The sequence below is a fragment of the Colobus angolensis genome, unplaced genomic scaffold, assembly GCF_000951035.1.
Source record: "Colobus angolensis palliatus isolate OR3802 unplaced genomic scaffold, Cang.pa_1.0 Scaffold14, whole genome shotgun sequence".
Taxonomy (NCBI): domain Eukaryota; kingdom Metazoa; phylum Chordata; class Mammalia; order Primates; family Cercopithecidae; genus Colobus; species Colobus angolensis.
This window is the reverse complement of record NW_012114488.1, coordinates 3257923-3272759: the sequence shown is the minus strand read 5'-3', so window position 1 is coordinate 3272759 and position 14837 is coordinate 3257923. Positions and strand designations below refer to the sequence as shown.

General features: G+C 34.4%; 1 protein-coding gene across 2 annotated transcripts in view; it reads left to right on the top strand.

The window, feature by feature from the left end:
- TUSC3 (tumor suppressor candidate 3) overlaps nucleotides 1-14837 on the top strand; it is a 145905-nt gene that overhangs the window by 110368 nt on the left and 20700 nt on the right. For both annotated transcript variants that reach the window (XM_011934895.1, XM_011934894.1), the window contains exons 7-8: nucleotides 8160-8234; nucleotides 12884-12974. In XM_011934895.1, the coding sequence (XP_011790285.1) occupies nucleotides 8160-8234; nucleotides 12884-12974 (166 nt within the window). The remainder of the gene's footprint in view (nucleotides 1-8159; nucleotides 8235-12883; nucleotides 12975-14837) is intronic.

Below are 14837 nucleotides of genomic sequence, written 5' to 3'. Positions count from 1 at the left end.
ATGTGGCTGTGGAAAGGGAAATAGTGGCGTCATGCCTGTTTAGGGAACAGAAAGCCAATGGAGGTTTGCTCCAGTAATAACATGAAGGATAGGGTAGAGAAGGCAGAGCAAAGGAAGCGGGAATCGCTGGCAGTCGTTCTGGCTGCTGGCAATGGTTCATCCTCAAGGATGAACCTAAGTACAGAAATGGATGAGTGATTCAGCTGCTGTTTGAGAGGAAGAAGAATCAAAATTGATAATAAATGTCACAAGTAAGATTCAAGAACAGAAGTCGGAGATGATTCTGAAGTTCAGCTATGTGTTGTCGGATAGAAATATGGAGGAAGACAAGGTTTGGAGGGGAATGTTTAGCCCAGAAAAGTTCCTAAGATTGGTTAGGCCTCATAATTGGTTTATGAGAAAGAGATTAGTTTGTTTAAATTGCTTTAAGATGATAAAGCCAATCAGTTGAAGAGTCAAGAGCTTAAAACTTTTAACGCATTGTTTTTCTACTTAGTAATATTTTGCCAATAAATCAAAACCTCTGTGAATAGGCCAGTAATATTCTAACCAAATTGTATATTGTGTGTATTTGTTGTATACATCTGAAAAGATCATTTTAATAAAGATACAGTGGATATGTTGATTTTATTTTTTATTTTTTGAGACGGAATCTCAGTGTCTCCCAGGCTGAAGTGCAGTGGCAGCGATCTGGGCTCACTGTACGTTCCGCCTCCCGGGTTCACTCCATTCTTCTGCCTCAGCCCCCCCAGTTGCTGGGACCTCAAGCGCCCGCCGCCACGCCTGGCTAATTTTTTGTTGTTGTTGTTGGGTTTTTAGTAGAGACGGGGTTTCACCATGATAGCCAGGATGGTCTCCATCTCCTGACCTCGTGATCCGCTAGGATTACAGGCGTGAGCCACCGCGCCTGCCCATATTTCTTTAGTTACTCTTATCATATTTTTGTATAGAATACAACATCCTCTAGCAGTGTAAAAACAAATATGTGTGGGGGATATGTAAATATAAATACACGCATACACGCAGGTGTATGTGCCAAGTGCTGAGGTACAAGTCATGAAATGCAAATATGCAGTTTTTGAAACCATAGTTGGAAGAATTTGTATATGAAATTATGTTTAAAATCTTTTTTTTTTTTTTTTGAGGGAGTCTCTCTCTGTCGCCCAGGCTGGAGTGCAGTGGCGCGATCTTGGCTCACTGCAAGCTCCACTTCCCGGGTTCATGCCATTCTCCTGCCTCAGCCTCCTGGGTAGCTGGGACAATAGGCGCCCGCCACCATGCCCAGCTAATTTATTTTTTTAATAGAGACAGGGTTTCACCATGTTAGCCAGGATGGTCTCGATCTCCTGACCTCATGATCCACATGCCTTGGCCTCCCAAAGTGCTGGGATTACAAGCATGAGCCACCGTGTCCGGCCTAAAACTCTTTATATGATTTCCCAGAGTAGAGAGTTTCAGCTGTGGTGATCCAGTGATAAAATTAAGGTCGGATATGGTTTTGATTGTAGAATGTTCTTACAATTCAAAACCTCAGGTATGATTTTAATGAGATAATCTGAAATCTGCTTTTCTTACTACACCTATAAATATGGCACAATAAAGCAGACATGTAATTACAAGTAGTAGTTTTCTAAAATAAAAAGGTACCTTCATTTCATATTTAGAGAAATGTTTGCAGAAATGTATGATTTTATTGTCCTAACCTTTTTTTTCTATCAGTAGGTAGTCCTGGAGGGGCAGAACTAATGTCATTTAAAAATGTATTTAAAATTTCAATCAGATCAAATTAATTTCCATAGACAGTAATGTTCCCACTGAATTCACCAGGATATGGTCTCTCTGTATGAGTGGATACAGAATACGTGAGTTCTAGGATCAGCTTTAGTGTCAACTACATAATCTCTGACCTGCCACTGCCCCTTAATTCTCCACGTGTTTTTTAAGTTAGAGGATCTCAAGAAAATGACATGAAATAAATATTAGTTGGAAGTGAAATTATTTATATAAAAGTAAAGGTTACACTAGCAATTTAAAATGTTTATTCTTATAAAGATCACATTGCATTTTCTATGAGCAAAACATTTTTTTCCATTTATTATGAAAGAACATGATTGTATTCGGCATCTGTTTCTAGTCTATGACATGGAGCAAACATTGCTTTTAATATGTTATATCCAAGGAGAAACATACTATAGAAAAAAGTTAATGATAGATGCAAGTTGAAAATTTTAGAGTTAGATTCCTTTAAGTCTTCTGTAATGTGCTAACAGTTTTTTCAACATCTATTTACATTTATCTTTAAATTGAAAACATCTTGATTCAATTCCTAGGAGCAACAGAAAACTTATGCATTTGAGAAGGGATTATAATGTTTTGTAAATGTATTTGTTACTATCTCCATAGAATGCTCAGTGCCTCTGGGTATTGTATGTAATTTCCACAAATAGCAGCTTTTTTATGTGGGATCATGTCAATATTTTGACTAAGCATAGGAAAATGATCAACAGGATCAGCAAAGAAACTGGAGTGTGCACAGTAGTTTAAATACATATTGCTATGATATTACTAAAAATGTGCAAAGTAATACAAAAACTAGGCCAAAGTATGTGTGTAGAGGATAAAGGGTGGAGGTCCATCTGTTACTTTCTTTTAATGTTGGGATATTTCAGTGAGGCACAGCTAGATGGCTACACCCATCAATTTAATGACCAAAAAGAATAACATTTTTTTTCGTCAGAAGTGGAATCTTGTCAGATTTGGAGGGTCTTTCATTAATCATTCGGCCTTCCACTCGATGCCACGTAAGAACACTGAGAGATGATCATCTAGCTTCTTCCTCTGTATAAAAAGGAAGATTTTTACGTTACAAATGTAATTTTCCCCAAATGATAAGTATTATGCAATCTTTTTCAGCCAAAAATGTTTTAGTTAATACAATGAAATTTAAGCCAAATGATTCTCAACTCTTAAAGGCCTTGAGTTAAAATATATATCTTTAAATAATAGAGAGGGAGGGTTAGCAAGCTTAAAGCCATTTTAGTATAATTCATATGTCTTAATTACAGCCATCAGGTTTTTAAACGGCTCACTGCTCTTTTCTTGTTAAAGCTTAGACAACTCACTTTTGTAAGAAACATGAGGAAGAGATCATACTTATTTACTGACCCTGCTGATTTCTAACTAAAGATTTTACCTTGAGGTTGTATATAACCTATGTCTGGTAATCCCTTTGCTTTAAAATTCCCACTTTAAGGTTGTGTGCACAAATGTTTACTAAATTCTTGCATTTTAAAAAATTGTCAAGTAAGAAGAAAGCTAAATTCCAGTGAGACATAGTGGTATACAGTGTTTTTGACACCACCTTAAAACCTTTACAGCAGAGGTTGGCAAACTAGGACCAGTTCAGGCCCAATCCAACCTGCCTGCTATTTTTGTAAATAAAGTTTTATTGGGACACAGAAACACCCATTCATTTATGTATTACCTGTAACTACTTTTGCACTACAACAACAGAGTTGAGTAATAGCAACAAACTCCACATGACTTGCATAGCTGGAAAATATTTACTTTGTGACCCTTTACTGAAAAAGTTTGCCAGCGTCTGCTCTGTAGGCTGTGGTCAATAAAGACAAAATCCACGATTTTATTAACTCACCCATGAACAGTTACTGTTTTTATCTTTCATTCCCTGCAATCATTTCTTTGTATTTGTTTTAAAGGAGTCAAGGTTTTATACATACTTTTCTACATATTATACATACGTACATCTTTTCATTTGGTATGGTGACAAAATTACTATTAATATATCTTGCTTTGTTATTAAGAATTTTTGTGAATTTTTTATATGGCTAGTTAACCTATTACAAAAATGTCCCACATATTATAATTGGACGTTTACATTTTAATTTTTCACTATGTAAATTATTCTAAGATAGATTTTTGTATGTATATTAAGTTTTTTAGTACTTTGTATTTTGTCATATTTGGGAATAGCTTTATAGGAGTGGAGTTCATGGGCATATTTCTGGCACATATAATTAATGATAAATGATGATTTGCTGAGGTTTTTGACATGCTGAAATCTTAAAATTTTGATGTTAGACGTGGGGTTTCTGGTCCCTTTCTGCCCTGTTGATAGAGAGTTTGCATATTTTTTTAACTTACATAATTTGAAAAATGCTATATTGTTACTGCATTTGCTCCCAACAAAAATAGTAAATTATAAAAATGTGATTTAAAGCAATGTGAAACATAAGTGATATAAAGGTAAAATCATAGACATGTTTGAAATGGCAATTTTGTAAGTTATTGCAAACTTATTTGTAAAATCTAGAATATATTTATGGAGTAGTAAAATGTATTTGAATGCGCTGTGCTTTATGAAAAAGATTTTTATGCTCAGCATAAAGATGTTTCATGCTGAAACTGGGCTAGCAATTATGTTCTTTGCCCAATGCTTGTTACAATTTTCATTTAATCCTGACATCTTCATTACTTTTGTGCCTTTTTGCTTTACATCTTTCACTCTTTAGTTTTGTGACTTTGAGCAAGTTGTTTAAACTTCTCTGGGCTTCAGTTTCCTTATTTGTAAACAGATGATAATATCTACATCAAAGAATTGTTGGTACTGGGTAAGATACTGGATGAAACAAAGTTCTTGCCCTTTTGGAGCTGAAATTGTAGTCCTAGAACAAAGACAGTAAACTGTAAAATGTAAACCGTCTGAAATTTCTTTAAAAAACAGTGTTATAAAAAAAAAAAATCAGAATAAAGGTGAGAAGAGGCTTCTCTAACAAGATTGCATTTGAACAGAGACCCAGTGGAAGTGAGGGAGTAAATGACATGGCCATCCCAGGGAAAAGTACCTCAGGCAGTGGTAATAACAAGTTCAAAGATCTTATTACCTGACTTGCTTTGAAAGTATTAGGAGAAAAGGCTGGAAACCTAGGAGAAGGATTTAATTTCTAAAGTAGGAAACAAGCACCAAAACTCATAAAGGAAAAGATGAATAAATTTGGCCACATTAAAATTAAAGCTTCCTACATGACAAAATAATTTAAAATACAAACTATAAAGGAGAATCTGAATGCAATACTTCAGTCAATTCGTACCTAGAAAAAAAAAAATGTCGTCCTCCAACTTAATAAGAAAAAGCAACTGTGCTTTTGGAAAAATGGGCAAAAAAAAAAAAAGTGTACGAAAGACTAAACCAAAAAAAGAGGAATGAACATATCAAAAAATGCTCAGAACCAAGTGAGGAGCTATTGATACAACTCTTTCCTTACTAGTTTGGTAAAACCAATAATTGGGTAGTATCGTGTTAGTGAAATGTAAGAAAACCTGAACACTGCTCTTTTTAGAGAACAGTATGATTATACCTAACAAATTTGAAAATACACTTCCTGAACCTCTCAAAAATTCCACTTCTGGTTGTAGACCATAGAGAATACATCACACATATACACTAGGAGACCTGTGAAAATATATTCTTTGCAGGAATATTTGTAGTAGCAAGCATTTGGAAACAAATGCCATCAGTAAGATAAAGCAATAAAATATGGTATACTCTTACGAAAATGTACATTATTTTCTGTTACCACATTGTTTTAATTTAAGCGATTCAAATGAGAAACATGTTACTGATAGTTTTCAACATTGTAATAATACAGAGAGAGAGTAGTAAAAATGTTATGAAGATACATTTATAGGGACATGTTATATTTGGGTGACCATAGTTAATGCACAGTAAAATATAGTTTTCCCTGAGTTCACGTCTTTGTGTGTGTATGAACCGATACATATATTTGTGTACATGTGCATGTGTGTATAAAATTGGACCGTAAGAACATATTAATATATGGCTTTACTCCCATCAAAATTGTCATACATTTTATTTTGTAGGCTTTATTTTCCCTAGTAATAGAAATACTGCCATTTCCCCCATGATTCATTAATGGAATGGAGGAAGCTGCTTAGCAGATGGAATCATAAGATGAATGTATGTTTTCCTTTTAATATCTACATAAATTCACCTTAAATGCCATTTATATTTTGAATAGTTAAAAATGTCCTAGCAGCCGTGCACGGTGGCTCACAGCTATAATCCTAGCACTCTGGGAGACCGAAGCAGGCAGATCACTTGAGGCCAGGAGTTCAAGACCAGCCTGGCCAACATGGAGAAACCCCATCTCTACTAAAATAGTAAATTTATCCAGGCATGGTGGTGCACTCCTGTGATCCCAGCCACTCGGGACGCTGAGGCATGAGAACCGCTTGAACCCGGGTAGCAGAGGTTGCAGTGAGTCAAGATCGTGCCACTGCACTGCAGCCTGGGCTACAACATGAAGCTCTGTATAAATTTAAAAAAAAAAATCAAAAACTCATAGTAAAATAATCTACAGTTCTATTTGAATTATTAGATTAAATATGTGTATTTAAATGTGTAGATAAAAATTTATGCATGAATATAAAAGGTATGACAGAAAAAATGATTGAAGGGGAAACTCAGTAACTCCTTGTTAAGGATCTGTATCAGTCACATCTATCCGTTCCAGAAAACTGATACGAACAGTTTTAGTGAAACAAGTTTTTAATTTTTATCATGTTGTTAACAATGTCTGGTGTCTATGGATTCAGGGTAATGTATACAAGTAGATGGTCCAAAATAAGAATACAAAACAGTCATTCTCTTAAAATATTCTTTTCAGGCTACTGCTACATGATTGAAAGGCAGGAATTTCATAAAAGTTTCAGTGTTTTTCAAGCTATATAGCAGGGATCTCTAGAAGTTTAGTGTTAGTCTGTGGTATGTATGTGTATGGTGGGGAGGGTTGACATTGTGCAGGGGTGGCAGGGGCTTTTCCGCTTGTATATGTTAGGCTTCCAAACAGGTTTTTCTTTATTTTCCTTTTTCCTAGAAAGAGTTCCAATGCTAAAACAAATACAGTAGTTTGAAAACCATTTGTATAGAGAGGTCATGGAAGCATAAATGCCTTAATAGAGAAGTCAGGCATTTATCATTATCCAGAAGTTGGATAATACGGTCATGAAGACGGACTCAAATATGAGCATTATAAATAATCAGAATTTCAATAATATGATTATAAAAACAAGACTCAGAGAGGAAATGTTCTCTGCAGAATTTTCTCTCACCTCCTCCACTTGATCGTATATTGCTCAATATTATCCTTTGAGCTTTTGTTGATAGATCCAGCACAGGAGATTTATTGATGCTGTTTATACATAAATAGCAGTAAAAACAAACACAGCGGAATCATAATGAAATTAAGCAAATTGAGGAAGTTCTGGCCTGAATTGTTTTATTTTTCTCTTCAATTTTTAATCCATTAATCGCTTGGGCAAAATACATAATAAATGTATTTTCAGAATTGATGAGTTCTAAAATCTTAAGAGTCGATGATGTCAAAAATTTTGTAATAACATGGCAAAGAATGTTTTTATGAAGGTGAAAATTTCCCATCATTTTCTTAATTCTGGCATTATTCAACATAGCATGAATATACCCATCCTGTTGGAAGCAGATATTAAATACAAAAGTAACTTTGTGATCTCATTCTTAAGGTATCAGATAGCTGACTAGCTCAGGGTCCTGCTAGATTCATTAAATTGTTTTGTTATAATATGCTCATTTGCTTTTGTAAGATTTTTAATTTTATACCCCTAGATTTTCAAGTGACATGATACCTGAACTTCATAAAGATTTCAGCTAAACAAAACCTATGAAAAAACACATTTAGAAGAAAAAGCCGTGTGCACACAATGAACATGAGATGTGTCAATGTCATGTGTCATCATGTCTATAAGCAGGGCATATCTTTATGTATAATGTGAAATGCTGTAACTGGTTTTGAGAGTCCATATAGTTTATATGTGCTTTGAAGATCCTGGAATTTAAGAACCTTTAGAATTAGCCTCTCAATATATCACAAATTGAACTTCCGTGTTACAAATTTTTTAAAAACTAAGGCATATTTCCTCACGCAAAGAATGGTAATTTTATGTTATATAAAGATAATTGATTTTATTTACCTCTTTATGCACTTATAATTTAACCATTCTGGATCATTGTGTTCAAAGCCAGAAAAATTAATAGCTTTTCTTCACATCTATGTGTATGGCTTCCTTGACAACTACTGCAGATGCCGCTATCACCATGGGGATGGTTCTTCTAAATGAAGCAGCAACTTCGAAAGGAGATGTTGGAAAAAGACGGAGTAAGTCTCTGTGTTGCCATTTTTGTAATTTCGTTTTAGTCTTAAGATTCATTTAAGTCAAATGGGAAATACATAAAAGCCCTTTGTAAACAAACCTCTAAAGAAATGTTCTGGTTTGAAGAAGATTTTAACTTTTTACTATTTCTGGGATGTGTTCGTGTACTTGCAAATATATTTCTTCCAAAAGGGGACGGGGTAGTTTTCTGTGGAATTGCAGCATATAAACTGGAGCTGTCCTTCACCCTTGTCAGGGTGCTCTAATCCATCCCTGCTGAAGCCGTAGTCTTTGTTGTAATTCCACCCGGCACAGAGAGATGGAAAATTCTGGGGACAGAGTCTTCAGATATTTTATTGTCATATAACATACTCTCTCAGCTACGAGAATCAGGGGTGCACTCAAAGCCTGACTTAGATGAAACTTCTGCATTGGTATTGTACACTGAGATATATTACCTTTCCATTCGTTCCAAAGCTTCCTTTAACATTTTTTAAAGGGCATCTGTTGGTACTGTCTCTTCCAGGGTCTTTGCCTTTTCCGTTGATATACCAAGATTTACAGCTTCATCATGTTTTCCAGCATTATGTTTTTAAGCAAGTTAATTCTGTGGTGTTTCTTTGACGGGACCATTTCTCTCCAAGTTGTAGAAAAACATATGAGGTTATTGAGAAGTAAAGAGTTTTTTAGCAAAAGGAGAAGAACACACAGGGAAAATGTGCTCTGAGGAGCAAAGGACAGTCGGTTGTTTCCTGCCACAGACCTTTTTATAATTAATATCAAGTCCCTATATGATTTGATATGTCCACAAACCTATCAGTTTTTCTTATTATTCTTTGCATTTCTGAACTCTTTAAAACCCAAAATTTATGTATGAGCAGCATAGCTATCTGAAGGAGTATTTATTAATAAATTTAAAACAAAAATCCAGACTTCGTGGGTTTTTAGCTAGGGTGACGTGTATAAACAAATCATAGTGCTTTCTAAATACTTAAAAGTCTTAGGGGTTGAAATGTTTTTGATGTAATACACAGTTTAGACTGCCCTCTTTTCCTATGGTATCATCTATTAAGCTACAGAAGAAATGAGCACATTATCATATTGAATATAATTTTATGTATCTTTTGAATAAACATCATGTCCTTAGGAATGGCAAATTATCCCCATGAGGACATACTATTTTTTAATAATTTCAACTTTTATTTTAGATTTGGGAGTATATGTATAGATTTGTTCCATGGGTATTTTGGATGATACTGAAGTTTAAGTACGGATCCCATCACCCAGTAATGAGCATAGTATGCAACAGGTGATTTTTCAACCTACACACGCCTCCCTCCATCCCCACTCTAGTTGTGTCTGTTCTCATCTTTATGTTCATATGTATGCAATGTTTAGCTCCCACTTTCAAGTGAGACCATGTGGTATTTGGTTTTCTGTTTCTGTGTTAATTCACTTAGGATAATAGCCTCCAGTTGCATTCATGTTGATGTAAAGGACATGATTTTGTTCTTTATGGCTGCATAGTATTCCATGGTGCATATATACCACATTTTATCTAGTCCATCATGGATGTGGTATATATGCACCATGGAATCGACGTGGGTTGATTCCATTTTTTTTTTTTTTTTTCTATTGTGCATAGGGCTGCAGTAAACATAAGAGTTCATGTGCCTTTTTGGTGGAATGATTTATTTTCCTTTGGGTGTATACACTGTAAGGGGATTGCTGGGCCAATGGTAGCACTACATTAAGTTTTTTCAGAATCTCGAAACTGCTTTCCACAGTAGCTGCTCTAATTTACATTCTCGCCAACAGTACATAAGCATTCCCTTTTCCCTACAACCTCACCAGTATCTGCTTTTTGACTTTTTAATCATAGCCATTCTGACTGGTGTGAGATGGTATCTCATTGTGGTTTTGATTTGCATTTCTCTGCTGAGTAGTGATAATGAACATTTTTTCATATGGTTACTGGCCACTTGTATGTCTTAAGAAATACCTGTTCATGTTCTTTTTCTGCTTTTTAATGGGTTGGTTTTTTGCTCATGGATTTAAGTTCCCTGTAGATTCTGGATACTAGATGTTTGTCAGATGCAGAGCTACCAAAAATTTTCTCCCATTCTGTAGGTTGTCTGTTTACTCTGTCTTGTGGTTTTGCTGAGGCTCATTAATCAGTGCCACTTGCCAATTTTTATTTGCAACTGCTTGTGGAGACTTAGTAAAAAAAAAATTCTTTGCCGGAGCCAATGTTGAGAAGGGCATTTCCTAGGTTTTCTTCTAGGATTTTTAAAGTTTTAGGTCTTACATTTGAGTTAATTTTCATATATATGGTGAACGGCAGGGGCCAAGGTTCATTCTTGTGCGTATGGCTAGCCAGTTATCCCAGCAACATTTTTTGAATAGGGAATCCTTTCCCCATTGCTTGTTTTTGTCAGCTTTGTTGAAGATTGGATAGTTGTGAACGTGCAGCTTTATTTCTGGGTTTTCTGTTCTGTTCCATTGGTCTATGTGGAGGACATCCTCTTAATTATGTGTTTGTTGTATATCCTGTCTTAAGGTAAATAATAATAAGAAATGTGTAGTAAATTTTTAAATCTTAGAACATTTATTATAGTAATAGGATACCAAATTTATTAAATCACCATTTCCAACTTCCCTCTTGGTAGATGTTTCTTTAACTCCAGCTCCCACCCACCTCTAAATTGTTTATTCATGTTCTGTGTGTGCATGTGTGTGTGTGTATAAGCGCGAGCTGGAAAACATTTTAAAACTTTCAAATTACTCCTTTTTGATGTGATTTTTGTTTTTGATGTGGCACAACTACTATGATTAGTGTTTCCCAGGTCAGAATGCATCTGCCTCACCATAGCATTTTCTTTCCAAAGGTGGAGTATCTCATGTGACTGCCATGGTTCCTTTAATAATTACTAACCCCTCACTACCCTCAGTTCCTCTCCCTTCCCGTATACAAGGGAAGTAGCATTATTTTGTTCCACTGCATAGGATTTTTTTCTGTCTTACTTGATCACATATTTGGAGCCTCATTTCCCATAGAGCACAACCCAGGGGAGCTACTAAAAAGGAGCAAAGGGAGTGAAAAGAGTGCTTTATTCTTCTTTTGAAAAATAAAAAAGGAGATGGAAGGAAAAGAAAGAAGTGTTAGATAAAATGCCAGATTTGGGAAGGTATAGAGTAAATCATTTTGTAATTCATGATGGGTTTAGTAAGATTGTTCTACGCAAAGTTGTTATGCTGTATGGGTCCTGGTGTCTGTCATACGGGGATATTCTATAATTTTCAAAAACTTTTTTATTTTATGATATTCACAAACTCATTGTTTGATTTTTTCCCGATATTCATGTGAAGTTCAGCTGCATAAGTGTTGTCTGAAATGAAATGTCAGAGGCTACACTTGGATGCTATTGAATGCTTGTGATGTTTCACAATTCATATTGAAAACTTAGAAGGTATTCCTGTAGAGTTGCATAAAAACAGACACATTTGCAGACCATATTTTGACAAAGCTGTACCTTGTGTACTCCATGATTGCCAGAATTGCAGTTAAATTTGGTTTCATTTATATATTGGAAAAAATTTTAAAAATCATAGTTCCTTATAGAATCATATAGATGTTTGATTTTCTTTATTCTGCTTTAGTGTTTTTAATCTTTTTAAATCTTTTTTATTTTACAAACAATTTCAAATATTTGTTTAGAATTCTCTGAAATAAAAGATGTATTGTGCAAATATTTGTTCTTAAAAGATGTTTAGATATTTCTTAAGAGATTAACACTAATTTCTACTTACAGAACATATTTAAGTATTTAAATTTTATAAGCATGTTTAGATTGTACTAATAATTGCAGTGAATCTTGTTTAAATATCCAAAAGATATGTGCAAAAGAAACATTTTATTATTCATCTGCTTTAGAGTAAAATCTTCTCAATCATAACAAAAAGGAAATGAGAAAATAAAGTACTTTTCCTATTGTTAGCTTTCCTGAGACAAAGGAATATCGGAAACCTAGACCACAGCACATTTGACCTTAACATGTGCCCTCAGTTTGTTTGTAAGACAGACAACATTTTGACACTATTACCTGCCATGGAGGGAGTTTCCTCCCCTCTGGTTCTCACTTAGACCGTATTTTCTCTCTCCGAGCTTTTATTCCTTGCTTTCTATAACATGCTCTCACTGAGGCGATACTAACCAAAACCTAAAGTTACTGCTTAGCATCTGAAAAGATTAAAATTATATTAAGCATTTTAACAATGCACATGTTCCTGCTAATATAGCCAGTGCTTAATAATGCAAGAGCCAGTGATCTTGTTTGTGGTTTATAACATGGTTTGTTTTGATCACTCTGGGGCATGTTAGTACTTGTAAGAACTCTATACGAGAAGAAAACCTCCAGAAGACTTAGATCAGTCAATTTTGTTGTTTTCATACCCCAAATAGTACATTTTCATTGAGAAGAATGTGGAAAATAATGAACACATTGTATTGTGGATAATCTGGTTTGTTGTACCTGTATGTGCCATGAACCATTACATGTAAGTATACTGTAATTGAATGCATTTAAAAATATAAACAATTGGGGTTTCATTTGCATATTTTTAGACATTAATGGTGTTTTCTGTCTATTTCTAGTAATTTGCCTAGTGGGATTGGGCCTGGTGGTCTTCTTCTTCAGTTTTCTACTTTCAATATTTCGTTCCAAGTACCACGGCTATCCTTATAGGTAATATCTTTATACTAACATGAATGTTTTTATTTTTAACTAATAGAACAGAATTTCAGTGGTTAATATATAATTAAGCATGAATATAAAGTTGCTGTGTGATTTTTGAATTCAGTTAAGCAAGTGTTTGAGCACCTGCCATGTGTTCAGCATAGTAAAGTACACAAAGGAGATATACGACATACTTCTTGTTCCCTGACAGCATAGAGTTTATTTTTAGACATACATATTTTTATATAACAAATGAGGTTGAAGCTTATTTTGAAGACTTCAAAATTTTATCTTCCCTTAGTTTGTCATGATTTTGACTTCATTTGCAAGATGGTTTTCTCATATAATTCACTGTTCATTGTCTAATAAACTTTGTATTATCTTTGGAATTCTACAAAATTTTCACTTTTCAAAATAAGAGCCAACATGAAAGGGAAAAATTAAGTGATAAAATAATCTCTGGTCATTATAAATCATAACAAGTACCTCGTAAAAAATTTTCTACAAATTGTCATAATTGGAGATGGAAAGATATTGAAAAATCAAAGACCACATTATTATTACCAAACTATACTTTCACTAAAGCACACTATATTAGATGTGCCAGATTACAATTATTCACTTTATGAATTAGGCCTCTATTCATTCTTGAGCTTTTTCCTCCAAGTTTTCTTAAATAACTTTCATTTTCTCTTTCTCTAGGCAGTCCAGTCCTTCTTTTAGCTTAGCTCATCTCTCCAATGAGTAGTAGCTCAATACTTCCTTTTTCAGAGATTTTGAAGATTCTGTTTAGGTAATAGAACCAGTGATATGTTGATAGAAAATAAAAGCTTCTCAAAGCCTACATTTCTCCTGCCTGTGAACAGTAGACATTTTTAGAACATTTCTACACAGATCATAGTAACAATATATAGCCTTATCAGGGAGAAAACTAATCCCATAAAAGGGAGATCAAATTATGGGATTATAACACAAGAATATGAGTCTTCAGCCCCACCCCCTCTATTTTCATAGATGGCCAGAGGTACATTTCCAATTCTCTTCTTCCCATCGCCATTAAAAATAAATATACCAAGGGAATGGAAGAAAGATGGGTATCAGATTTCCTGACACCCTGCTTGCAGTGTAAATTTTTAAAAATACCAGTTCTGAGGACAGCAAGAGTTATGAGAGAGGCAAGCAGAGTCTTCAGGTTTTTCATTTCCAGCCAATTTTGGTGTTGATGATGTGAAATAATCAAATCTAAGATTAAGTAATACCCAAGAAAGATGAAGTTTTTCTTTTCTTTCGCCCTGCTCTAGGATTGAGAATCATGTTTCTCTGTGATTGGTACTTAGTTTGACATGTGTTCTATAATAGAAGGTGTAAAGTAAGAAAAATAGAAACACTCTATTTTATCTATGATGCCAAAAACACTTGAAAATTCATCCATTTTCATCTATAGTACTTACAGTTTCAAAGGAAATACATATCTTTTTATGAAAAGATAAACTATACAGGAAGTGATACTGGGAGATTCTTAAACCCTAATTAGGTGACAGGAAGTAGGGAAGAGTAAAGGGCAAATTCTAACTTTCTTCATATATCAGAGTACGTAATGATACCAAAATATCATTCCCTATCTATCTAGATTATTATCTGACACAGCAATATGACTAGGAAAAGTGCAGAAAAAAATATTTTACTAGTTTTTTATAATGTTGCGTTTGACAGCACTATTTTTGTTATGATATGAAGAGTTTCAGTTTGTACTTTCTTTTGAAGTAGCAGTTGTCATTTAGTATAACTCTCTAGTGCTTTGGGGTTTTGTGGTGGTGTTTTTTGTTTTTTGTCTTTATTATTATACTTTAAGTTCTAGGGTACATGTGCATA